Below are 26,109 nucleotides of genomic sequence, written 5' to 3'. Positions count from 1 at the left end.
GAATGCTAATCTATGCTTCCCACTGTTGCAATAAATCTCTTCCCCATAAATCGATGCCACATGTAGCCTTAACCTTCTGGTTCTATATATTTAGTCCATTTTAGACTTGGCTGTACCCTAGGAGCTGTGAAGATACCTTTTGAAGCAGCCAAGCTGGATTCCATGAATCTTATGGAATTATTGTCATATCTGCTCCTATATCCATTAGGAAATCAATCTCAATTCCATCCTATTGTAATCTCTTGTTCTATCTATTGGAGTCACTCCACCCTTGTTAAATGGCTTTGTTTAGAGCAGTGCTGCCATTTTAGGCTTTACTTTTTCTAGATGGCTCATGTTTTTTTTTGTTTTTGTTTTTGTTTTTTTTTTTTTAATTTTGTTTTTGTTGGTAGGGACCCAGCAAACCCCTATGTCAGTTTTCCAATAGTAAAGAATATTTGTATCTCTGGACGGTCTACATTTATAAGCCCTGTGTCTGTTCCTTTCAAGTCTTTTATATATCCCAGGAAGTTTTCTCCCTGGCTTATCATTAGAGAAAAATTTATCCTTAATGTAAGGTTTCTAGAATCACTGAAAGAAGACCCCAGACTCGGAGAGTATGCAAAAACAGTGTTTATTCTGTGAAATGACCAGCATGTAGGGGTCAATCATCCAGGCAAAATGGCAGCAACTGTGCAGGAAGCTTGTGGGCCCCTTTTAAAACCAGTTGGGGGCCTTCCAGTTGCAGCTGGGTCATCTTCAACAGGATTGGTTGAGCTTATGGTATGGTACACTTCTGGTTGGTTTGTACCTCAAGCGAGAGATTGTTACCTCATAAGGACTCTTTCCTACCTGCTTTAAGCCCCTGCTGAAGTTTAAAGCCTAACAAAGCTGCCTGTTCTAAAATGGATTTAGGTCCTCTCATTAGGTACTGCTTGTCTCCAGCCCTTTAGGAAACGTCTGCCACAGCTAAAGCATTAGGCACTCAGACCACCTTTTACAATTGCCCGCCCAATCATAACTGAATCGGAAACACTAGATCTGATATCCAAAGTAGTTTTAATGCATAAATCAATAGTTGCAGATATGACCCTTGAAAGTCCAATAGCCCCTTTGCATTCAGCACTAGCATCCTCAAAGCTAAAGATGTAATGGATAGTTCTCTAGCACCTGGATCTGATATTGCTCTATATAGCTTTAGTTTGTAAAGCCCCAGAGGGCCTTTACCTGCTGGAGACCCCCAAGTGAGATGAGACTTGGATCCATGCAAAAGCCAGAGGTTTACTTTTTCAGCATGCCAGGATCCACCTTCAGCAATTTCTTTCTGGGTGGGAATTACCGGTGGTAACACCTTGGCCCAGATTACTTGTTGACAGGATACCACTGCAGCTCCAGCCTTCCACTGACCATCAACCAAGAAGCTGCTTCTGTCAGTGACCCACGTGACTTCTGCATCGGAAAAGGGTTGGTCAGTTAAGTTCTTCCTCCAGCAGTGTGCCTCAGCAAGTATTTGCTGGCAATCATGCAAGGGAGGTTCCAGATTGGCATCTGGAGGCAAGGAAGCCAGGGGGCTGTGAATGTGATCCATTCTAGGTTGAGAGGAGGGACTGGTGTACCAAGTTCTCCATCGAGTGGGAGGTTGTGACTTACAGGTTCTGTCTGATAGTCAGCCACTACCATACAGAGGAGGGCAATCAGCCGGACACTACTGGGTCAAGTTTCTTTGAGATGTAGGCCACTGGCCTTTTTCAAGGGCCCCATGACCACTCCTTTTGCTCTCCACTACAAACAGTTGGAAGAGCTTTGTGATGTCAGGAAGTCGAGATGCTGGGGCTAACACCAAGGCTAACTTGATTATGTCAAAAGCAGCTTGCTCTTCTTTTCAGAAACTCTCATACCTGAGAGTTTAGTGGGGGGATGTGTAATATGGTCTCCTTCCTGGCTTGGGAGAGCCACCTCTGCCCATCCTCCAGGTGATATCCCAGGACTAATAGTGACTAATTTGCCCTTTTTTACTACAACAGACAGGTTCTCTCATCTTTCCCTAACTTCCTCCCAATGTGTCACTAAGATATTCAGCGGGGTAGACTCAGTCTATCCCATGTCCAAAAATATAATCAGTCTTAAGTTCCAGAACACAGAACAAGATAACCAACAAACACAGAAACTGAACCCTTCAAGACAGAGTCAGAGTGTGACTCGGCCAGAACTGGCGACCTGCTATACCCACAGGCTCAGAAAGGAGAGTCCTCCCATGGTCACTACAATGTGGCAAGTCTGCCTGCCTTTAACTGACCTTCTTGTTCGTAGTCCTCTCCTTGTCATCTCCCTTGCTTTTGAGCCAAAATGAAAGTAAAAGAACAGAGAAGTACTCACTCTCCACACTTCAGACACTCAGATCCCAGACGAGCCCCCAAATGTAAAGCCCCAGAGGGTCTTTACCTGCCGGGAGACGCCCAAGGAAGACAACAAGACTTAGATTTAGACTCAGATAGAGACTGGGATTGATGCAAAGCAAAAGGTTTATTTTTCCATGCGCCAGGATTGACTTTCAGAAGTCTCTTACGCATGAGACCAGAGGAGACCCTGATTCTAACTTACAACACCTTTTATATCTTTTTTAGAGAGCAGATTACAGTAACAATGAGGCACTTGGTGATGGGTAGTTAGGCTGACCATTTGGCTGATTGGCTGGACCAACACTGTATCATCCTAGGAGAGTACCTTCATTCCCCAGAGGGCAAAGGTGAAGGCCAGTAAATTGTATGGTTTTTCTGAGAAGTGTTTTATCAGAGTTGTTTCTGGTAAATTGTCCTGGAGCCAGGAACATGAAACTCTCCCTTGGGGCCTAATGCCCTTTCCTGGAGCCATCTCAGGATTGGGTTAGTTGCTTATTCTTAGTTATATAATACTTGTTTCAAATAGGGTGTGTTTGGCAGTCTACCACTGCCTCCTGAAATCTCCTTAGATCTAGTATCTCTGTGTTGCCAACCAAATTCATTGTAACATTGTGAGTTTCTCTCATCTGTGGGAAAGTCATTGTGGGCTTTCTAATAGGCTTGAACTGCCATCCTGCAATCTCGTCATAAGTTGGCACTGTAGGGCATTCTTCTGACCTGAATGGAGAAAACCTTTTATTCTGACTTAAAAGATCCTCTAACTTTGGTTCTACAGCTTAAACCCTAGTTTTCCTCCTCTCCTTACCTAAGTCTGCTTCCTGTGAATTTGAGAGAGGACAAGATTTATTCTTTCTTCTTTGCCCTGATTAGAGGGCATAGGAAGTCGCTATTGTTAAACCTATGGTAACCCACATGCCCCATGACAACTAAATGGAACTATACAGGGTCCAGGTGCCTTCTGCTATAGTATTTTCCATTTTTTAACATAGAAAATATTTTGCTTTTTAAATCTTGTTAACTCTTTACTTCAGATGCTTTACTTTATTATATTCTACTACAAACATTTCCTTATATTAACTATCTATACTCAATTTCTTTCCTTTTTTCAGCGTCTATGTAACATTAACAACACGCCTCTACTTAATTCTCTTGATGCTTCCAAATTTACTGCATCTGCACTTAAGCTTCCCTGAACTCTGTCCTGAGGGCTGGCTGCTGTGAGCATACATTACTAATTCTGAGGTTTGGAATTCTCAGTTTCTTGTGTTCAGCCCGATGTCAACTACACTACGCTTGTGTGTCTGGGGTGATCTTGTGTCTGGACTTAATCTGGATCTTGTACCTTATGTTGGTACACCACATATTTTGGGAGCTTTCCGGGCCCGCTTGTGGTTTAATAATTAGCCATTAGCCTGCTTCTGGAGTAGTCCCCCAGCAACCCAATTAGCTCCAACTAGCCTACCTGCCCGCCTCCTATTCTGAGGGCTGGAATTATAAGTGCCAGGTCACACCTTGCCCATGGTAGTAGGCCATTTAGGGAGGAATGAGGAAAAGAGTCTCCAAACCACAAGATTCTTAAGAAATATTGGAGGTAGGTTCCTATTTCCTAATGGCTATTTGCTACTAGTTTAAGTCCAGGCAGCCATTTTAAGTACCTGCAGCACTGGTACCAAACCTACTGTGCAACACTGCATCCTTTTGTTCATCAGGGGACAGTCTGAGGGTCAAAGTAGGTCAGGCAGCAGGTGATGGTAAATCTGAGGACACTGTCAGGAACATCTGGTTTACTCACCATCTGGTAGTTTCACTGGATTTTCCTTGATAAAAACCTAGAGACAAGAAACAATCATTTACTAGAGACCAGTGGGCTGAGGGGTAGGAGCTAGGGCCCTAGAGGGGGATTCCTGCATTGGAGATGGAGAGTTAGTGGGCCAGGTTAAGTACTTTATACTCTCTTCCACTTGGGAAGACTTGGTTATTTGGTAAACGGCATTCGTTGAAGAAGACGCCATGTGCTTCCCCTTTCATCTGTCAGCAAACTAAAGCCCTCTGGTTCACACCCACTGTGGCAGAGATGTGAGCAGGGTTTGGAGTCACTGGCTGGCTGACTCTGAACAGTGTCTGCCAGTTGGATGGAGATCTGGTGAGATAGGGTACAGTGGCCACCACCCCACGCCCACCAGACCCGTAGCTGCCAAGTTTACTCTGCTCATGTCTGGGAGAGCCACAGCGCTTTCCACTGGAGGAGAATGTAAAGTTCTCTTTCAGTTTATGTGGTCAAGACTCTCAGTTAGAATTATGAAGTTCTTTGAAATTTCTCTGCAGGGCATTTGAACATAATGAGGTGCCTACCTGATAGTTTAAATAACATAGGCTGTCTGCTCATTCCTGGGATACTAGATCTTTCAACCATGTGTCATACAATTCCAAGTTGTCAACGTTTAGAGCTCAGTAGTTAAGCCCTGGCTGGTTGCTTTTCTTGGAGTTAGGTTCAATTCCTACCACCCACATGGCAGTTCACAACTCCAATTCCAGGGGGATTTAATGCCCTCTTCTGGTCTCCATGGGCACTGCATGCACATGGTACAGACATGCAGGTAAAACATACAAAGATAAAAAATTTTATAAATAAAGCCAAATTTTTCAAAAGACCTTTTAAGTTAATATTGTGGCAAATTTCAATACCTTCTCTTCTGGACCAGTTCATCTCAAGGTCCAGAGCTGCAGAAGAAACAGCACAGGTAATTAGACCCAGAACCATAAATAATAAATACAGCAACATATCGATGTGTAGACTATGTTGACATTAACTATCTTTTTGCATAAACAGAATCTTTAATGTACTACCCAGTACACTGGGTCGGTATATCTACTCAGGAATGTTTTAACACAATTTTAAATGCAAAGCCACATCTTTCTCTAAATATTAACTCACCCACCGACTCTCTCATTTATTACATTTATTATTTTGTGTGTGCACACAGGTGTGCTAGCACACACATGAAGGTCCAAGAATAACTCTAGAGAGTTGGTTCTCCCCACCAGGCCCCAGAATCAAAGGTAACCAGGCTTGGCACTGCTATGTTCCCCACGCCCTTCATCTAATTTAAAAAGATGTGGGATGACTGCATTGAATTCCTGCCTGTTCTGTTGGCCTCAGGTAAATCCTTTAACCCATCATGGTAGTGTATCCAGTCAGGTTAGAGTTCTCATCCTTGGCCAAGAATTATCCCTGGAATTATGCCTGGCAAGTCAAATTTTCCATCTAACACACCTTAAGATCAGCAGCAGCCTGGACACACCATCGAATCTGCTCAAAAAAAAAAAAAAAAAGTCATTCACATTACACGTATGGGCCAGAGCTCTTTACACAAAGGACCTTTCTTGTGGTTACTAACTGCATCTGATGACTACATCTGCCTCTGACTAGCATTCACTCCTGCAGAGCTCCGATCCTCACACTTCAGACAGCTGGGAGTCCATTTCATTCCCTCAGAGCCTCTCCCACTGTTTCCACTGCAGAAACAAAGACTCTCAATGTTTAAAAACAAAATTACTAGCCATACTATTTCTTTAGGAAAGTTGAACCACTTTCTGATTTCAAAACCGGAAGCAGCATCGGACACTTCTGCTTAGGCTGAACAGGGAAGGGAAACAAATCTTAACCTTAGAACTTGTCCAAGCCAACTTAGTGTTCACGCTGCCCCGCACTTCAGGCTCAGACTTCCGACTCAACACAAGCCTAACCTCTACAGGAAAGAAAACTACCACCCAGGGAACTTGTTCACAAGAGTCCACAAGCCTATTTTCCATCTAAAATGGCCTTCACCAGGTACAATGGCTTATGTCCATAAATGGCTTATGCCAATATGTAGGGTCCTGGAGCAGAAATAGTCTCTGGGCCAGCATGAGAATCTGTCTCAATAATTAAATTTTTTTTTTTTTTTTTTTTTTTTTTTTTTTTTTTTTTTTGAGACAGGGTTTCTCTGTGTAGCCCTGGCTGTCCTGGAACTCACTCTGTAGACCAGGCTGGCCTTGAACTCAGAAATCCACCTGCCTCTGCCTCCCAAGTGCTGGGATTAAAGGCGTGCGCCACCACTGCCCGGCCCGATTATTTATTTTTTAATCGATGTCTCAACCAGTCTCATAAATAGGGAGGACTCCCGGGTGCTCACAAAACACCTATCCCCGATCTTAGGAACTCTAAATCGTGATTTCTAAATTATGGCTTAGAGGTTTCCTTGCTTAAGTGGGAATCCAGCCACTCAGATTTCTCCCCAGGACCCAAAACCCAGATAGGCTGGGTTCATGTCAGGGGACAGGTAATCCAGGGCTTGTAGGCAGAGGTCTCTGCCGGACTCACTTGCAGGCATCGGCTCTCTGAAAATACCCTCAAACCTTAAAACAAACAGGCACAAAACAAAAAGCCCAGCCTCTGTGCCAAGTGGCATTTAAAGGACACGTGGGGCTAGGATGCGGCTGCGTGGGCGAAATCACCTCCGTCCTTTTTAACACTGGAATCATCCTACTTTTTTCTACTTTCCCATTTCTGATCTCATTCGTTTCCTAAATAGGCGATGTCCCTGTCACTGGACTACTGCTGGGCGGGCGGGAGCCCTCAGCGAGCCCAGGACCCGGAGCCATCCGGACTCCGTGCCTCCACCCAGGAGAGGACAAATCCGGGCTGCGCGAGGCCGATCGCCTGTCCCACACCGAAGGGACGCACAACGGGGCAGGGACCGCCGCGCGGGGCGAGCGCCGTGGGGACCCCCGAGGCCACGTGGTGGGATCTTGCGATCTACAAGGCGGACGGTACACACCAGGAGCGCGCCGCGGCGGAAAAGCAGGGCGCCAGGGCGGGACCGAGATTAAAACGGACCGGACGTTGAGCACCGGGTCTCAGCCAACCAGAGAGGCCCGGCGCCCCTCTTGCCCCCCCTTCCCCTGTTCCTGCCTGACTCCAGCACCGGCCCTCGCGCGCCCCCTGGCGGCACCAGAGCCTCCCAACCCGCCCCTCCCCCAGGGCAGCAGTCCCACTCACTGCCCTGACTGCAGAATCTGTCACCTGAAGGTTAGAGGAGCATCTTGATACCACCGCAGGGTGGGCATTTCTTTTTCTTCTCCTCGTGCTTCTTAGTCATATATTGAATTTGGTACTATTCCACATCCTTTTGTGCTTATTTTCATTTGAAGACCCATATGTAAAGACCCATATGTAAAGGAATTTGATCCTCTTAAGAAAACTGTAACATCTGGAGATGTGAGAACTCTTAAGAGGGGCTGGTGCAAGGGGAAGACACCATGCCTAGAAATCGCACGACTGGCTGTGCACTTCCAGTGTTGGCCAATATCTGTAAACATCTTGCCCTCGAAGTCCTGTGACCCCGGAGGCATCTGTGCCTGACACAATCAGGCTCGGATATTTGGGAGTTTGTCTTGGATTTTTATTTGTTTGTTTTTTGTTTGGTTTGTTTGTTTGTTCCCCCCTCCCCCATCTCCGCCACCAGACGGTGTCTCTCCATGAAGTCCTGGCTGTCCTGGCACTCCCTCTTAGACCAGGCTGGGCTGGAACCCACAGAGCCACTTGCCTCTGTCTCCCCAGTACTAGATTAAAAGCATGAGCCACCGCCCTGTGGGGTGGATTCTCTTTACGAAAAGCAACTGTCCTTCTAACACGGGCAGACAGAAATCGAAAAATGACTGACAAAGGAGTAGGGAAAGATGCGATGACCTGTCCAGGAATGCCCAGGATTGTGACCACTGTGTTGGAAGACACAGGAAGGATTTCTTTCAGTGAGTTTCAAAGACAGTTGGTCCAATTGATAACTAGATTTTGGACTTCTGGCTGCCAGCGCTGAGCTAGCGTTTTTGTGAAAGCCACTAAGGGCTTTGTTAAGGCAGCCCATAAAACTAATGGAATGACTGACAGCAAGGGGTTGAGTCCTCCCAGTGGTTAAGGCTAGCATCTCCTAAGGACCCTGCCCACTGCTGTTTATTGTGTGCACTTGCAGCTACCTCAGTAGATGACTGTTGAATTACTCAGGTGGTGAGGAACACCATGGTGAACATCTTAGTCATGAATGCCCGAGTTTAGGGACTTTTTTGCTAGACATTTATAAACTCATAAGGCAAACCAATGTTCCCATCACCCAAAGAGCTTACATTCTGTTCTAAAGCAGGAATTCTCCGGAGGGAAAACTAAGGGGAGGAGTTAGAGTAGGAGGCAGGAAACCACGTGATTCCATGCTTCCTCTAGCGTGATCTGCTTAGCCCTTCTTCATCCCCTTCCGGAGAAAGAAATTCAGTAAGATTCTGAGTTGATGGAAATGTTGACGAGAATCTGAGGTAGTCTACAACCCTCCATTCTCTGTCTATCTCTCCCTGGGAAGCCTCCCAGTAAAGGCTCTCTTTGATGGGGGAGGAGGAAGCAGGGGAAGGGGCCCTCTGAACACCATTGGATGAGGAGTCAATTGATCCATATATCAACTTTAAACCTTTGAGCTTTTTCTTATAGGACTAGTTGAAAGGAAATCATGTTCCTCATTCATCATATACAATGAGGTCCCTGGCCCTAACCCAGTGTAAGTCTTCTGTCCTCTCTTACAGTGCGGTGCGGCAGTTGACACCAGCAGTTCATCCTCCTTGAAGGAGGTTTGCTGTCAGTCTGGAAACTTTGAGGCTTCATTTTCTGACCCCTCTCACTGCCCAGTTGGGGCTGGGTGGGACTGGCTCAGTTCTGAAGTCACAAGCATCAGTAATAAAAACTGATTCAGTAATAATAAAATTGATTCTCCTCCCTGAGTTGGTTCCTCATATGTGGGAAGAGAGTGTATTATCACCTTCCTGGAGCTCACTCATGTCTTGACCCACATCCCCAGGAGGATGTAAAATGCTCATGACCTCCATGGACTAGCAGATACTGATGTGGGAATGTTGTCATATGTGCCCTTCCCCCAGGCCTGAGAAGGCCTGCAAGTCATTTGCCACAATAGACCGAGCAACAGTAAGACCTGAGATGCATTGCATTGCCAGCCTTGGCACCTTGGAGCCTGCTACCTGAGCTAAGAAGAATGGACTGCCTGCTGAGCTAGCCTTGACACCTTCGGGACTGCTATCTCCTTGCCCAGCCCCTGGGTGTTCTGGAACTCACTCTGTAGACCAGGCTGGCCTCGAACTCAGAAATCCACCTGCCTCTGCCTCCCAAGTGCTGGGATTAAAGGCGTGCGCCACCACGGCCCGGCGTGAAAGCAAATTATCAAACTTCGGGCCTTGATCAGAATACTTTGTCTTGGCCCCACGTTTCTCTCGCCCTCCATTCCCGTTAATTCCCAGGCTTCGTCTCAGGAGAACCTGGTACTCCTGGCTGCAGGCAGCTACAGTCATAGATCAGTGAGCCCATTCATGGGCTCTTGTGCACATGCGCACATCTCAGTGTGTTGCCGCAGGGCAGTGAGAGCGGAAAGCAACAGCAGGCATTATTATGTTTAAGTGGTCACTACAGTTGAGTACATTTGTAATTAGGGTTATTGAGAGGTTTGACGTGTATAGGTCTCTTCCGGGACAGCTTGCCTGTTCTCAGCAGCTAGGCTTGTTTGTGAGCCAAGAGAATGTCTACCCTTGATGAGGCAGAATGGTTTCATCGTCTTGGCTACTTAGGCAGCTGGAGGATGTACAGTGCATGTACCCTGGGTACCCCGATACCGTGTTCTTGTTTATGATCTCAGCAGGGCTACTAAATAGTTCACATAGAGGTTTACAGTTTACAAGCCTCAGCCTTTAGGATGAACGTTAATGCACAGATCACCTTTGTGGAGAAGAACTTTGGTTTAAAAAAAGTTTGGGAGGGGGCGGGCCATGCAGGGGTTGTTGCAGTCACATGTGCACACTCAGCAAACTCTGTCTTTAGGCACTCATTTTCTACATTAATTTTAGAAAAGCAGATCAGATTTTAAATGAAACTGACATATGCCAATCAAGGCTTCTGGCTGGAATGATACAGCTCACTTCCTCAGACATCTGAAGTGGACAACTGTCTCCAAGGAAGGAGTTCCTGTGGGAGCTGATGGAATTTCAAGACGTATTCAGCAGATCATTAACCTTTAATGGTTAGAATATATTAAATGTGTTTTAAATATTAATGTTGTGCTGGCTTCAGACTTCCTATAAAATATTGTAGACTGAATACGTATGTTCTCTAAAATGTGTGTTAGGGTCCTTGGGAAGCAATTAATTAGGCCACAAGGGTTGAGCCCATATAATGGGATCAGTGTCTTTTTTATATGTTGCCTGTCATTTAAAAAAAATTTACATTTTACTTATTCACTTTACATTCCCCCTCACTGCCCCCGCCCCGTTACCCCCTCTCACAATCCTTCCCCCTCATCTATCCCTTTCTCCTCTAAGGGGGTGGGGCTCCCCTGGGTATCCCCCACCTGGCACTTCAAGTTGCTTCAAGGCTAGGTGCTTCCTCTCCCACTGAGGCCAGACAAGTAACAATTTGCTCCCCAACCCCAGCTGCTCCTACACTCTACCCCTTGGTAGAGTAGCATATACAAAATTAAAAATGAAAATAGGGACAAGCATGGTTTCACACCCCTTTACTCTATTGTCTATGAAACTGTGTTATAGCATCCTGTACCAACACAATTCTAGTTTTCTCCCTCTAACTTTCCTTATGCACTTCTTCAGTCTGGCTATTCCTGAAGTACAAACTGTATAATAAACCTGACAATGGTGCTGTTTCCTGTGCTGTGAGCTACTCTCACACTTTTACATCTGAGGGTGAAAGCCATAGGAATTCCTGACAGAAAAAAATTGATAAGAAATCTGGCCTTGTGATGAATTTGGAATAGAAGCAGTGTTGACACCAGCTCTGTGGGCAAAACTGTACTGTAGTACACTGGGGGAAGTCAGAGCCTAGGTGTTGTGGGTTTAATAACAAGGACTTGGAGGGAGACTTCCCTAAAGGGACTGACTTAGGTCTAACAGGTCAACACTTGGCATCTCTGCCTCCATTTTGAATTTGCTCACTTTGCTGTTAGTCAGTCTCCTGTGTCATTACCTTGAATCCTAGGAACTACAGATCTGATAAATATTTTGTCTGGACAGTCTTGTCTGTTGCTTAGGCAGCAGTGACCCTTATCACAACAGGGTTCCCCTTGACCAGTCCCGAGATAATGTGATAAACCAAACCACAGTTTGACCAAGACTCATTAATTAGGCATACCTCCCAACTCCTGCCCCCATATTAATGAGTGTTCAGGTCAGTATTCCCCTTTACAGTGGAGACGTCATGCTTAATATTGTAATGTTGTAAAGCCCACTCGAAAAAGAACTCACGATCCTCGGAGAACTGCAGACGCACCCCAAATCACTCAGGAGAAACACAACTTGATGCAATCGCATGAGGTTTACCGGCTAGCCAGGGCTGTCTTCCCAAAAGCCCACACAGGGGCAGAGGAATTCAGCCTGGAACAAAAGAATTTTACAGCTTTTAAGGGTGAATCTACAAACCAGGTGGGGGTGGAGTTAGGGAAGGGGGAAGGCTGAGAGTGGAGTTAGGGAAGGGGGAAGGGGGAAGGAGGGGGAACAGGTCACTAGGTCATCGATACATTTGATCTCAAATTCTTAAGATGGATGGTATGTCACTTTATAATTGGCCATTTCGAACTAGTTTCACACTATATATCATGAGCTCCAGTTCAAGGGGGTCAGGCTAATCTCGAACTTTTAGCATCCTGGCACCAACTGTCTCAGGGTTGTTAGTTCAAAGCACGGCCAGGCTAATCTCGGGCCCATAGCATCCTGACACCATACATCTTAGGGTTTGTTTAGTTAGGGCCATCTGTTCAAATGCTCAGCTAATTTCCTGGGACTGAGGCGACACTGTGTTTGACTTACAGGTTTTTATGTCTTTGCTTTAAGAGTAGGGTTCAGGGGATCAACTTATGATTTTTCTATCTTTCAATGTCTTTCAATACAGTTATTACCTTAATCTCTCTCAATATTGATATATTGATTAAGTTTCTTTCCTTCATCTGTACTAATAGTTTTCCTTTTGGTTTCTAGGTCAAATGGTGGCTAGATACAAATTGTTGGAGCTCTTGCTGTGTCCTGCTGCACTCAGAGTGCACCAGAGGGATTACTACATGTTAGAATTGTAGGCTCTCAGATTTTCTTATTGCATGCTTGAAGACATCACTGCGTACTGACCACCATTTGTCATTGAAAAATCTGAATCAATGTGCTTGATACTTTCTAAGTCCCATGGTCATTCAACTTCCACTGTTGGAAGATTTTAGACTGAACTCTCATGACAAGGCAATCAGACACATTTGATACTTGGTGAGGAAATTGTGGTCTACTGTTTATTTTCCTACTCTTTATGTTCCACTTCTTGGCATTAAGCCTTCCCTTTGCTGTCTTGATGCTGAGATACTTCTTGCCCTTTGTCCTCTGGATGATCCCTTCTATTCAGTCTGCAGCCAGACCCACAGTCCAGTCAAACCCTCACTGACGTCTGTTTGCCTAATAGATGCAGTATCTTCTGGGTGTACAAATTGGCACAAATTGGAATCTCTTCGTGAGTCGTCTGACTGCCTATGAGGGTCTGTTATTTTTGGGTTGGTCCTCACTTCCTGCTGCTATTCTTCCCTCAGTCTGGCATGCCTTGATGCTCCGGCTGCTTGTGATGTCATGATTACACTGGAGGAGATTCGGTGTACACTTACTTGTCCACTGATGTCCATTACTTACAGGACTACAGGCGAGAGGTAACTTACAGAATCAGAAAAGATTCAAAGACAGCTGCATCACCAAAGCTCACCTTAGCAGAGGTGACAACTCACAACGCTGGGCATACTGCACAGCCTGCAGGCAGCTCAGCAGGTTGGAGAGTGTCCTTTCAGGTACCTCTGCTCTACACCTCTTCCAGGCAGCTCAGCTGGTTTCTGCTTCTTCCAGGCAACTGGTCTGGTCTCAGAGTCTTCTTTGCAGCTCAGCCCAAGACCTCTTGGCAGCTCTGCTCCTACAGTTTACTCTGGCAGGGAGGGGCCTAGAGAATCTGGTCAATTTCAGGACTTCCTGAAGCTACTTTGAGTTTTTTAACTTCTTGCTTTGAGAAGGCTAGGCTAACTCCATGACAGGCTTCAAATAGGCAATTAAGGAGACTGGGCTTAAATCTCTTATTTCCAAAAACTAGGCAAGTCCAGGCCTCAGAAGCTGCCCTGCTACTTGGCCTGGGGCAAGAACAGTGAGTCAGCAACAGTTTCCAGACCTCCAGAGTAACAGACTCCAGGTCCCTAGGCCCAAGCAATGGTTCTGGAATATCCCTAGAGATGGAGGACCAAGACGGAGGTCTCTTGTCTCCAGGCATTTCCTTCACTCCAGAAGACACACTGGGAGGCCAGGGAGCGACTCTGTGGGAGGAATGATGAGTCTAGACCATGAGTCAGTCACCCCAGTGGACACTGTCTATGCCACCCTGCTGACGACTGTCCACTTACCGAGCACCTTGCCACCCTTTAGCCAGGGACAAGATTCTTACATGCACTCAGTTTTAGAATATTTATTTATTTACATAATTAGTGAAAAGGAGTTCTTAAAAATATTTATTACATTTGCTTTTAGAAATAATAGAAAGTAAAACTGCCTAGAGTCATGTTCCACAACTTCAGAAAGGCATGTCCATCCTTCCGGAGGGGGGATTTTCACTGCCCATGATGGAAATTTGTAAGCAGCTGCTGACAGAGGGTCAGTGATGCAAATGAAAGCAAGAGCCCTTCTAAGCTTTCCAGATTTTCTTTGTGATCACTGCTTACTTTTGAGTCCAGTGTAAAGGGTTCTGAAAGTAAAAGGCACCTAGAGTAAGATCAGACTGTATCCAATAAAAGCTACAGGCTTATGTCAAGGGAAAAGCATCCCCTGAAAGATGCCGACAGACCAATCATAAAAGCCACTGCAAGCTAAGATGTATATAAATGCTCACCTGAATCTAACGCAGTGACACAACAAAACCATGCTGTGTTTAACCTGTGGATGTTTTGTTATCATTGAAACCAGCATGAGTACTGTCTGCTAAGTGTGCAGTCTCTAATTTCCAGTCAAGATTTGTCCGCTGCATTTGCTTTTGACATGAACCATTGTGCAACCCCATCACTTCTAAGAAGAAACTTCTAAGATTCTTGTTTGTACTTCAGGTGCGCAGCAAAACCTAAAACCACAACTTTAAACCAAAGTCCCCTTTATTGTTATAAAGCCACAAAGCTGATATTGTACTAGAATTTAAGCACCTAAAGGATATTCTGACCAATTTATATTTTCTGAGCTATAATTAGGATCCTCAGGATGTCTATGTGTACAAATATTTCAAAGTAGTTAAGCTGATAAAAACTTTACAAAATACAAATAATCCTTTACTATAAAAGTTTCAAATTTCAAACATGAATCAGCACTTAAAAAAGACCAGAGCAGGAGGTCAGAAGCAGGCCCGCCCCTTCTCATCGCAGCCAGCTTGTGTTTAGCTGGGTCTGGTTCTTGATGCTGGTGTCCATTTTGAGCACTTCTCGAATGGCCATGGTGGCGTAAGTAGAAGGAGGAAGAGAAAAGTCCATCTTCAGAGCCCTGTATTTGCCTTCTGCCAGGCAAGAAAAAAGACCATCATTAAAGACCTGCTGCAGGTGGCCCAAAGATCACAGGACTCCCCCAAAAGCTACGCCCCCAAAAAGGTGAAGAGAACCAACCCTCCAAAATCGTCCTCTGAACTTCCTATATGTGTGATTTGCACGCACAGACCCACAAGAAAACACTTCCCATTGTGCTGACTTACCAGAAGCAAAGACTGGCGGTGGTTTTCCCTCTAGGTTATCCACATCCGTGTTGAAAAGTGGAATTTTAGGATCATCATATGCAACAACTTCCCTTCAAAACACAGAAAGGTGAGCATGAATGAACATCAGAAACACAGAGAGGTGAGCATGAATGAACATCAGAAGCAGCACAAGGCTCGTCGTTGTCCCCATCTGCTGAGCAAGGAAAGCATACAGGCTGACTGGCAGGCCTCCCCAGGAACAGAAGAGGAAGATTTTATGTGTAACAACTGCCACGCCAGTGCTTTATAGAAGACAAATGGCATTGGTCTGTGGAAAGGGTGTGGATTGTTTCCCTAGAATGGTAGGCGTCACTTTGTATAGGCAAGGTGGAAGTAACCATGGCATTTCCTCCACAGTGAACACCACTGCCTTCCCCTTCTCTGAGAGGGACTGCTCTCCAGAGTGTGGACGATTGTAAACTCTACCAACTTCATCCCAGGAAAAGAAAAAGAAGCAGGAAAGAGAATTTCCTGGAAATGGGCAACTAGTTCAGGATTTTGTTTTAAAGATTAAAAAAAAAAAAAAACTTGAGGAAATAGTATAAATATCAAAAGTGTCTTTTAAAATATATTTTTTAATTCTAATTTTATTTTGTATGTACGTATGTTTTGCCTGCATGTGTGTCTGTGCATCAGGAGTGCAGTGCCCAAGGAGGTCAGAAAAGGGTGTGGATCCCCTGGGACTGGAGTTACAGACCATTGTGAGCTGCCATGTGGGTGCTGGAAATTGAACCTGGATCCTCTAGAGAAACAGCCAGTGCTCTTAACTACTGAGCCATCTTTCTAGCTCCAGAAACAAATGGAAGTTTTACAGAGGAAGGCAAAAAAGCTCATTTCTGTGACTCTATTCAGTAAGTCAGGGATTCCAACAAAATGTAAGAGAAGTAACTTTCACTGTATGATTGTAGCCAACTCTAATTTGTTGAGCACTAAAAGAACAAAAACCGGTGGCATTGAGTGGTAGCAGCGGCAATACGGACAGGTGACAGGTAAGGAGCATTATGTCTATGTTCTGAGCACAGAAACCTAGATCACACACACATACACACACACACGCATGCATGCACGCACGCACGCACGCACGCACGCACGCACACACGCACACACAATGCAACAACTTGTGATTCTAAAGAACACCCCAACTCTGCTTCAGTTCTCACTCACCAGCTGACGTTCTGAGGCCGGATGATGATCTTCCGGTAGGCCCCTGATAAAGAGTAATCTCGAATCGTGTGTCTCATGTTGTCAATATCAAGGTTGTCTGCAGCAAGCATTTCCCTGTAGGCCTCGCTAACTAATGCAAAACACAAACAGTTAACTGGAACGAAGTCTGTTAGCAGGTTACCTTGAACTATCGTTCAACTAACACTACTAGAAATATCATTATCAGGCAAGTCTGGTCAGACTGCCCCAACAAAGTTAGTTAACTCTAGTGATGTAATCAGGCCTAGAAATTTTACTTCAATCACCCTGTGGTCTAATGTATGCAACCAGCCACAGGATTGTGGCATAAAGTTTCCAAGCTAACTTAGTTTTCTAATATTCCCTTATACTTCATCTGTGAGGGGCTATTATATGAGGCACATATTAGAAGGTCCCTCCTACTGCAAACAGGTTTGTTTTCCTGTGTGCGCCCTTGACTTCTCTGGAACATGGTAGGTTAGTTGTCTTCCACATCACAAGCACTGGGACTGTCAGGCGTTTCATTTGACTCTGGCTCCTTCAACCGTCCCTCCTTCAACATTTTCCTTCTGCCCGAGGATAAGAGGATTCAACAGTAACTCCTGACTCCTTATTTTTGTTGTTGTTTTACAAATTATTTATTTGTTAGACAGTTTCTCTGTGTAGTCCTGGCTATCCTGGAACTAGCTCTGTAGACCAGGCTAGCCTCAAACTTAAGAGATCCACCTGCCTGTGCCTCCCAAGCCATGGACCACCACACCTAGCTCGGAGTGAGAGAGTGTGTGTTTGTAAGAGAGTCGCTCTATACACGGGCATAGTGCACATGTGGAGGTGAGAGGACTACATTTTAGTGGTGGTATTTTTCTTGAGTACTAGAGATTTAACACAGGTTACCAGATTTGCTCTGTCATACAGCAAGTGTCTTTACCCATCTTGCTGGCCCTTAATTTTTTTTTTTTTCCTTTTTAGAAACAATGTTTCACTATGTATCCCTAATTGGTCTCAAACTTACATGGACAGGCTGGCCTCAAACTCACAGTGATCCTCCTGCCTACACCCACTGAGTGTCCGGATTAAAGGTATGAGCTGCCACACATAGCCTTCTTGGGCCTTAATTTTTTCTAAGTTACCATCAAACTAAATTTGTTTTCATGATTTAAAAGCATTTTTCATCTTCTTTTATGCAAATGTTTGTCTGTGTGTACGTGTATGTGCGTGCATGTGGGTGCCTACGGAGGCCAGAGGTGATGGATCCCTGAGGGTTAAGTTGAGGGAACTGTGTACTGCCTGGTGTGGGTGCTGAGAACTGAACTTAGGTTGTCTGGAAGACTAACAAGCTCAAAATGACCTTAGGCTAGGACAGGGAAGTAGGCTCAGATACTTTGGTCATCCTGATAAGCCCTTAGAAACAGTGATCTCAGGAGTGTTCACGTAACTGGGTTTAATTAATACCTTGCTTGTTCTTTGACTATTTGCATCTATTGTATTGCTAGACCCCCAACCTAGAACTGACCTTATTACATGCATGTAATCAAAATGGTACAAAAGCATAAAGGAAGAGGGGGTATAGAATAGGGGGTTCTAGGGAGGGGAAATGGGGAAAGGGGATGACATCTGTACTGTACATAAATAAAATATCCAATTAAAAAAGAAAGATATTTCAGATGAAATATACTATAAACTGACATAGGTCGACAAATTATACTTTGGGTAGCAGTATCTTTTAACACCTCCTTAGATTTTTTTTGTTTGTTTGCTTTAGTGTGTGTGTATGGTATGTGTGTGTGTATATGCGCATGTGCGTGCACGTTTCACCTCTACTGATGAAACCCAGGAGCTCACAGATGCCAGGCAAGTCCTCCAACACTGAGCTATGTATTTCCAGCACAACTCCTTCAACTTTAATCCAAGTCAACATAATTTTAAAAAGGTATTTTCTTCAAGAAATGCCAAGGTTTCTATATCATTTTTTATTCTGCAATTTACTGGGATTAATTAATTAGTGTACTACTCTCTGGGAAAAAACAAAACCTAACCTGCTCTCTTGCCTCCTGGGCCATCTCTCTAGATTCTGCTATGGAGCTCAGGAGCCTCTAATGAACAACCTTGCTCCAGCTCCCCCAGTGCGTTCCTGTCTGAAGATCTGACTGCTGGGCCTGACTATGAGGACTTATAGTCGATCATTTCTGCGACTCTTACTTTTTCTATTACTAACATTAACTTCATCTTATACTATTTACAAGTATGACAAGAAGCAGAAATACAGTCAACTCATTTCTTTATTCAAGTCAGCTATCAGAATGTTAGAAGTACATGGACAAAGGAAAACGTCAGCCTCACCACACCCCAAGGACTTCTGGGTACTAGATGTACCCACATCATAGGCCCAAATGCTTAACTACCTCTAGTAGGGTGTGTCGCGCCCATGACTACAGGGTTTCATGGATGGCTTTGTCAAGGGTTCTTCTAACTTTACTTTCTTATTAGAACCAGCCAAGTTCCAGGTACTGAGAGGAATAAGAAAGAGGAAGCAACAGTCTTTTTCTTATTTATGATGGCTGGCTTGGGGTATCAGCTCAATTAATGGACACCTGGTGTACCAATTACTTTTGTTACCTTGATACAAATGATTGTCACCTGGGAGAAGGGAACCTTAACTAAGAAATTGTTTCCATCAAACTGGACTGCGGCAAGACTGGTGCATTTTTCCTGACTGCTGGTTAATGTAGGAAGGTCTAGCCCACTGTGGGTGGTGTCACCCACCCCTGGCCCTGGGTCCTGGGTTGTCTAAGTGAGGTAGCTGAGCAGGCAGAGGGAGCAATCCAGTAAGCAGTTCTCCTCCGCTCCTGCATGTGTCCTTGCCTGCTTTCCTGTCTTGGCTTCCCTCAGTGCCTGAGTGTGAGCTGTTTGTTTTCTGCTGTGGACATGCCCTGAACAGAGCAGAAAGGCAAAGAAAGGCTGATGAACTCCCTCTTCCCAGACCGCAGAGACGATTTTTCTCCTGCTCCGGGACTTCACGACGTGTAGACCTTAGGCTCTTGTACCTGAAGCTCCTGACTTGACAGAGCAACAACTTGACAGACAGAGGCTTTTCTGGCTCTTTCTCTAGCACACAGATAGCGTGGGACTTCTCAGTGGCTATAATCAAGTAAGCCAATGCTCTCACAAATGTCCTCTCCCATCTATTTATGCTATCTGTTCCAGGAGGATCTTGACGAAAACAGAGGTTTAAGTCCCCTACTCTGCTTAAAAGCATGAGGATGATTTTTATCAGAGTTTAAAAGAAAAACTCGAGGGCAAGCTGCAGATCTCAGCAGCCATCCAGAGGAGGGAGGAGGGGGAGAGCAGGACGAGAGAAAGGTACGCCATCTGAGTCAGGCATGGAGGTCAGTCACATGGCAAAAAGGAGGGAGAGGGACCTTCAGAGACAGAGTAAGGAAGCCCAAAGTATCAGAGAAGCCATACTTGTGCTCTGGCCTGCATCAGACAGAAAAAGGAAACAAACACCTCAGGAACAGGCAAAATCAATGGACCCTCATGGTGGCTGTGGCAACCATCAGCCTTAGCGGCTTGCACTCTCTCCTTGGTCGTTTCTAAGGGAAGCAGACGGTCCCTGCCTACCTTCCTCATCCTCTCTGGCTGCCGTCCACTGCCTTCTCGTCAGTGAAGTCATCCAGTATAGGCACTGGAAGCAGAGCCACGTGGGTGACTTACTCTATGACCCTGGCTAGAGGTATCCCATTACCCAAGAAGGACTTGAGCCCTAATCATTTCTAACTTAGAAAATTTCAGGAACTGTGACATTAGTAAGCAGAATTCTGGTCCTTTGACCAAGAAAAACTTTAACAGAAAATTACACTGTCCACAGGCTAGCGCTGGACAATAGTGCTGTAAATGTGGGGTCAGTTTTTCCAAACCGCTCAGAGAGGCTTCTTTCCTGCTTCTGAATCCCAAACCACAGAAGCTACAAGTCCTCCCTCTACCACTGTGGGCATCCACAAAGGTGACAAAGGTGACAGTAATGCCCAAACGTCTGGAGAATGGGATGTAGTGGAGAGCATCCTAACTTTTCATTTCATCTTCTCAGACTGGCACCCAGCGGACAGGATAAAGCCATTTTCCAGCCTCTGCACCCGAGATCACGGGCCCATGACACTGCAGAGGGCAGCTTCTAACTTAAAGTACTCTCTTGAATACATTCCTTCCTGGAAGACTTTCACCATAAAAAATGTATCTGAGCAATATATATTTAATACGTTTAATGATTTATATACACACACACACACATACATACACATTTTTTTTTTTTTAATTTTTAGACAGGGGCTCTCTAGGTAGCCCTGATTGGTCTCAATTTATAGACCAGGCTAGCCTCAAACTCACAAAGAAAATGTGCTAGAAAGAAAGCTTCAAGTACTAATTTTTCCCCCTCTGCTTTCAATCCTGGCTACTGTTGGCTCAATCACATCACACTATCTTAACCATCTGGCCCATGAAACTTACTTTTATGTTTGGGGTAGATAACATCAAAACCAGGCAAAGGCATCACCACATCATGAATGGAGTAGTTATTAACATCACCGTCCTCAATATAGGTGGCCGTGGCTGCAAATCCACAAGCAGACAGCAGGTTAAGAACAGGCAGTTCTCATGAATTCAGGTTCCTAAAAATTATACATGTCCAGGTGAGCTGAAGGACAGAGTGTCCAGCTGCAGACGAGTAGGACGTTTAGATATCTCTCTCTCTCTCTCTCTTTCTCTCTCTCTCTCTCTCTCTAAAATCAGTTGAAGAACCTTGAGCAAGGGGCTAAATCTCGTAAAAATCAGAACACTTCCCAGTAGTACTGTGACAGAGCAATGCAGCAAACTGTAAGGTGACACACAGTAAATGTGTCATAGGCCACAGGATATTAGCCCTTCTTTTTTTAAAACATTGTTTTACTTTTTGAGTATGGATGTTTTGCCAGCATGTCTGTCTGTATACCATGCACAGAACCTTGGAGGCCAGAAGAGGGTGCTGGATCCCCTGAAAGTGAAGTCACAAACAGCTAGGAGCCACCATGTGGATGCTGGAGACTGAACTTGGCTCCTTTGGAAGAACAGCCAGTGCTCTTTTCAGCTGAGCCAAGCTCTAGATTCAACTTGCTTCTCTCTCTCTCTCTCTCTCTCTCTCTCTCTCTCTCTCTCTCTCTCTCTCTCTCTCTCTCAACCTGTCTTTTTAAGACAGGGCTTCTCCCTGTAGCTCTAGTTGTCCTGGACCTAACTTTATATACCAGGCTGACTTTGAACTCACAGAGATCCTGCCTCTGCCTCCTGAGTGCTGAGTGCTACCATGGCCTGGCAAGCATTTCCTCTGTGAATGCTTTAGCCCATTCTATCATGCTCACCAGTGCAGTAAGCTCCAGGCTGGTGTTCATCACTGAGACACATCCATGAGTAGACATGTTTTGAAGACCCAGACTGATTCATGTTTGTAAAGGACTTTTAGCCAATTCTGGCCCAAAAATTATTCTGCTATAGTTAAGCTGGAGGCCCAGATTTAGCTGCTTTTTCAAAACACATACATATTTTTTCACTGGTGATACAAACTAGCAGCCTGGCCCCATGCAGCCTTTCTGTCTCCCAATTGCTATGCATCTCTTTCTTAACTAGTACCTGACTGGATTTAAAACACTGTGATAAAGTATCCAAGTCCTAGTCAGCTGCATGACAGCAGTGCTTCCTGCCATACATACCTCCTTTGAGAACGAGGTCTCCCGGCACAGGCCTCAGCCCATACTCCTCAATTCTCCTGCTCACCATGGTGTTCCACACATAGCTCTGATAACTATGGATATACATTAAGCGGTTGTTTCTCGGTATCTGCAGAGAATAGAGAAACAGACAAAGGAACAATTCTGAACACTTAACGTGTTATTTTCCCAGATATTCTGCTCATTTCGTGGTAATTCTATCACAAGAAACTCACATTTCATACCTGACGTGGGACTGGGAATGCGGCTCGGTGGGAAAGCACTTTAAGGGGTCTTGAATTAAACACACTCGTGGGCTGTTTACTAATATGCTCCCCTTTACTTGAAAGCACACTGGCAGCCTCTTAGCCACTTCCTGTCCAACCGCCTTCCTTGGGCAGTTGAAGGCTCCAATGCAGACATGACCAAGACATGATTGTACAACAGGGCCACAAGAAAGGCTCAGGGGGTGAAGGGACTTGTAGCCAAACCCGACTACCTGAGTCTGATCCTCAGGGACACAAGATAAAGAGAGAATGGACTCTCAGTTGTCCTGACCTCCACCTGTGTGCTCAAGTAAATGCCCGTGCACATGAGCACAAAGGTAAACTGCAGCTTTACGAGAAATGACCATTCAGTGGGTCACTCTGAGCACCGCAAATCCCACTGGCTACATTAAGTATTTCCCACAGATACTTTCACGTGCCTCTAATATCATCAAACGTTGCCAGCATTTCCCACTTCAATGCTTTCAGGATCAGAATGAGGCACATCCTAGTAAATTCCTCTGAAGACCACTAAGGATTCTTATTTGCTGTTCTTTCAAGATCATTTTAGGATTATGTTTAAAAAGCACTGACCACCTCTGAGTCACCGCCTGGCTTCCCAGATTGCACTCACGATGCCAAATGCAGAGACTATATTCTTCATTCCATACTGTGAAAGTCCGCGGAGCAGCTGCCCCTCCACACACCTTTTCACCGGTAGCTTTCTGAGGGCAGAGGCTGGGTCTTTGGTCTTGGCCCACTCTTCTCTGCATTTCACCAAGTAACCCTTTTCAGCTGTGGGAGAGAGAGGCCATGATCAAACTTTCCAACAGAAACCATACGTCACTCAACATGCTTCATAGGGAACCTAAAACCAGGACAGTATTTCCATGCAACGAGGAATCTCACAGTCGCCCAAAGCAAACACACAGAACCGCAGGAGTGTACTTCTCTCTGGCTCTGTCATCAGCCAGAGTTAATACTGATCATTATCACAGCTAATCCAATTTCTCCTTCTCTTGCCCCTGTCCTGTCAAGTTTAATGCTTTCTTTAAAAATAAAAACATGTTTTTAGCTTGCAAATGAAGTTACCTAAAGCAAGTATTATTATTTTAAAATTTTAAAAACTACCAGTTAAATCCCTCTTTCACAGTGTAGTTTTAGAGAAATTTCCTGGAAAAATTTTAATCAACTTTAAAAAAAATCCTCAAGGTATTTTGTCAAGATTGTGTATTTCATTATACTACGCTTTAGCAAAGCAGCCATACAAATAAGTTTCCTATAAGTCAGAGGATCTGAAGTAACCACAGAGAAATTAATTTACTTCAAGTACATTCAACCATGCCCGAATAAAGAGCTAAAACTAGGATACAGATTTTAAAAATTCAATCCCACATGCAAAACCATGAAAATAAAACAGCATTAAAATTTTGAATATACAAAAATCAAGAACTTTAAAATAACAACAACTTGCACTTAAGGAGACCCCATGAATGTCTAGCTATATATTCTATGTGGTTTATCTTTACAGAAATCTTTCTCACCTCCAGAGCGGGGTTTCAATATTAAATCCATGACTTCTGTCCAGGAATTTTGTAGAATTGCTCTAGAATTAAACAGTATTTACATTAGTTGACGTTGCATACTATAAGCTTTATATGCTCAAAATGACATTTCTTAGTTTATTAAATGTAAAAGTATGCAGTAAAATGATGATATAGATTCAGTGGCTACTACCTACTGTAAAAAGCTTCTCTGGGCTAGGCAGATGGCTCTCTTCTTAAGAATGCTTATTCCTCATGCAGAGGACTGGATTCCCAGCACCTACCTCCAACGCACACTGCTGCCTGTAACTCCAGCTACAGAGGGCCTGCTGCCTCCTTCTGGCCTCTATGTGCATGACACTTAATATGCACGACCCCCACAAATGCACACACATACATTATTTTATCTGTTCTGCTGAAGACCTGGATTCTGTTTGTGAATGCCTGGTCATATATGGGACATGAATACCATCACCATCACCTACAATGAGCACCAAAGAGGAAGGGGGTAGAAAGAACGTATAAGCTGGAGGGAGCGTGGGGAGACAGCTAAGTTTTGAGCAGGACAGACGGTGGCACTCTTTAGCACTCAGCAGCTGTGATTATTCACACAAGCTCCCCAGAATATGGGGGCCTGTCAGTACCCTGTCACAGAACGGAGTGGGCTCATGCGACCTCTCTTCAGCGATGAGGTAACCATGCTCCTGTAAAGATCTCTACTGAACTCCAGGGACACACAGAACACATGCAAGTAAAAGGGAAGGAAAGGGTGGGCATGAGGACAGAGGTGCGCAGAAGAACACCACTGAATGTGCACACACGAAACAATGAAACCAGCTACAATTGGTAACTAACATGCAAACAAAAAAAACATTAGGAAAGGTAAGGGTAATCCTTTGGGTCAATGACACAGCTTTTCATATATTGCCTTTATATACTCTGGATACAACTAATTTTCTGTTTAACTATATGCTGAGAAACCCTATGCGGATAACAGTAAGTTCTCTGAAGGTAGGAAATAGTCTGACAACTATTTGTTGTGAAAACAAGTAATTTGAAAATCTGAACTAACTTGTGCTGACCTTTGGGGATACTCTGCAACTTCTGTTTCCAGGTTAAGTCTGACAACACTTTACTGAGCAATTATTTACACTAATATTGTTTGGGATACACAACTATAGGTCACATGGCTGCGCTTCTGCTAAATTAATTAAAAATATTAAGAACAGGCTGATACAAGCCTTCCCTACATGCTCTGTCCCACAATAGCCAGCATCTTCATTATACTTCTGTGTATTTTCCAGACAGCGTGGTGGGTTTTCCTTCTTCAGGTGCTGGAGATCTCATCTAGGCTCCCCCTGCACATGCTACGCAAGCACTCTGCAGGCCTAGGCTATTCTAGCCCTAAACTTTGTCCTCTTTGCCCTTCTCTACATCATCAGCAGATGAGTCCTTCTGCTGCCCACACTGTCCTGTCCTGTCCTGGACGCCACTGTACCTGCCTGGCCTTAAGTTAGAAATATTTCCATTTTTTCTTTTACAATACTGCTTGAAAAAGGTGCCACATGGCAGACCAAGCTCTTGGTTCTTGTAAAATCATACAAGCAAATACAACCTGATGTTGAAAAGCTGCACTAGAGAAAACTGTTTTTACTGTCGTCCAACTAGTGTGCTTGTGCAGCCCTTAACCAGTGCATTTGTGCGGCCTTCCCAAAGTGTAGCCTCCACCTGTCAGTGCTGAGAGAGAACCATGAACAATGCTCTTAGACTGCACTCAGTGTGTACTGCAGTGTGCCAGCTCCTGTGAGGACAGTTACTTTATGTAGCAGTCTCTGCTGTATAGTGGCATTCCCACTGGACATTTATGAAACCGAGTGTTTATTGATGAGATTTCTACTCTAATTTACCCTGGAGGGCTTTCCTATTATTATCTAAATGTGAACCAAGCTCTTAAATTCCACATTACTAATTATATCTTCTAGAGTTTTCTTGAGAGGGCGGGGGAAGGGCAGATGAAAGATGAATCATGTGTTAAGAGAGATTACAGTGCAGACGCCTTGGGTCTGTGTACTCTGGATCTGTGTTACCCTGTTTTTTTACCGGTGTCCACTTACCTGTTAAAAAGTAACAGAGAAGACC

At 44.6% G+C, this 26,109-nt stretch overlaps 1 protein-coding gene, 1 long non-coding RNA gene and 1 other non-coding gene across 3 annotated transcripts in view; all 3 read right to left on the bottom strand.

The window, feature by feature from the left end:
* Positions 1–597: 597 nt before the first annotated feature.
* On the bottom strand, positions 598–7,277 carry LOC143434444 (uncharacterized). Its single transcript, XR_013103917.1, has 3 exons — positions 5,653–7,277; positions 5,064–5,099; positions 598–4,948 (listed from the first exon to the last, which is right to left on the bottom strand). It is a non-coding gene; the product is annotated as an uncharacterized LOC143434444 (long non-coding RNA).
* Positions 5,530–5,600, bottom strand: LOC117721124 (small nucleolar RNA SNORD93). The gene has a single exon (XR_004608392.1). It is a non-coding gene; the product is annotated as a small nucleolar RNA SNORD93 (small nucleolar RNA).
* Positions 7,278–14,130: 6,853 nt separating the features above from the next.
* The window catches only part of Pus7 (pseudouridine synthase 7), a 37,958-nt gene continuing 25,979 nt past the window's right edge, over positions 14,131–26,109 (bottom strand). The window contains exons 10-16 of the mRNA XM_076913184.1: positions 23,971–24,032; positions 23,061–23,221; positions 22,164–22,290; positions 20,932–21,033; positions 16,411–16,540; positions 15,205–15,296; positions 14,131–15,012 (exon numbers count right to left, since the gene is read on the bottom strand). Coding sequence (XP_076769299.1) covers positions 14,876–15,012; positions 15,205–15,296; positions 16,411–16,540; positions 20,932–21,033; positions 22,164–22,290; positions 23,061–23,221; positions 23,971–24,032 — 811 coding nt within the window. The 3' untranslated portion in view covers positions 14,131–14,875. The remainder of the gene's footprint in view (positions 15,013–15,204; positions 15,297–16,410; positions 16,541–20,931; positions 21,034–22,163; positions 22,291–23,060; positions 23,222–23,970; positions 24,033–26,109) is intronic.

Source organism: Arvicanthis niloticus, chromosome 15 (genome assembly GCF_011762505.2).
Source record: "Arvicanthis niloticus isolate mArvNil1 chromosome 15, mArvNil1.pat.X, whole genome shotgun sequence".
NCBI classification, from domain to species: domain Eukaryota; kingdom Metazoa; phylum Chordata; class Mammalia; order Rodentia; family Muridae; genus Arvicanthis; species Arvicanthis niloticus.
This window is presented reverse-complemented; position numbering and strand designations above follow the sequence as displayed.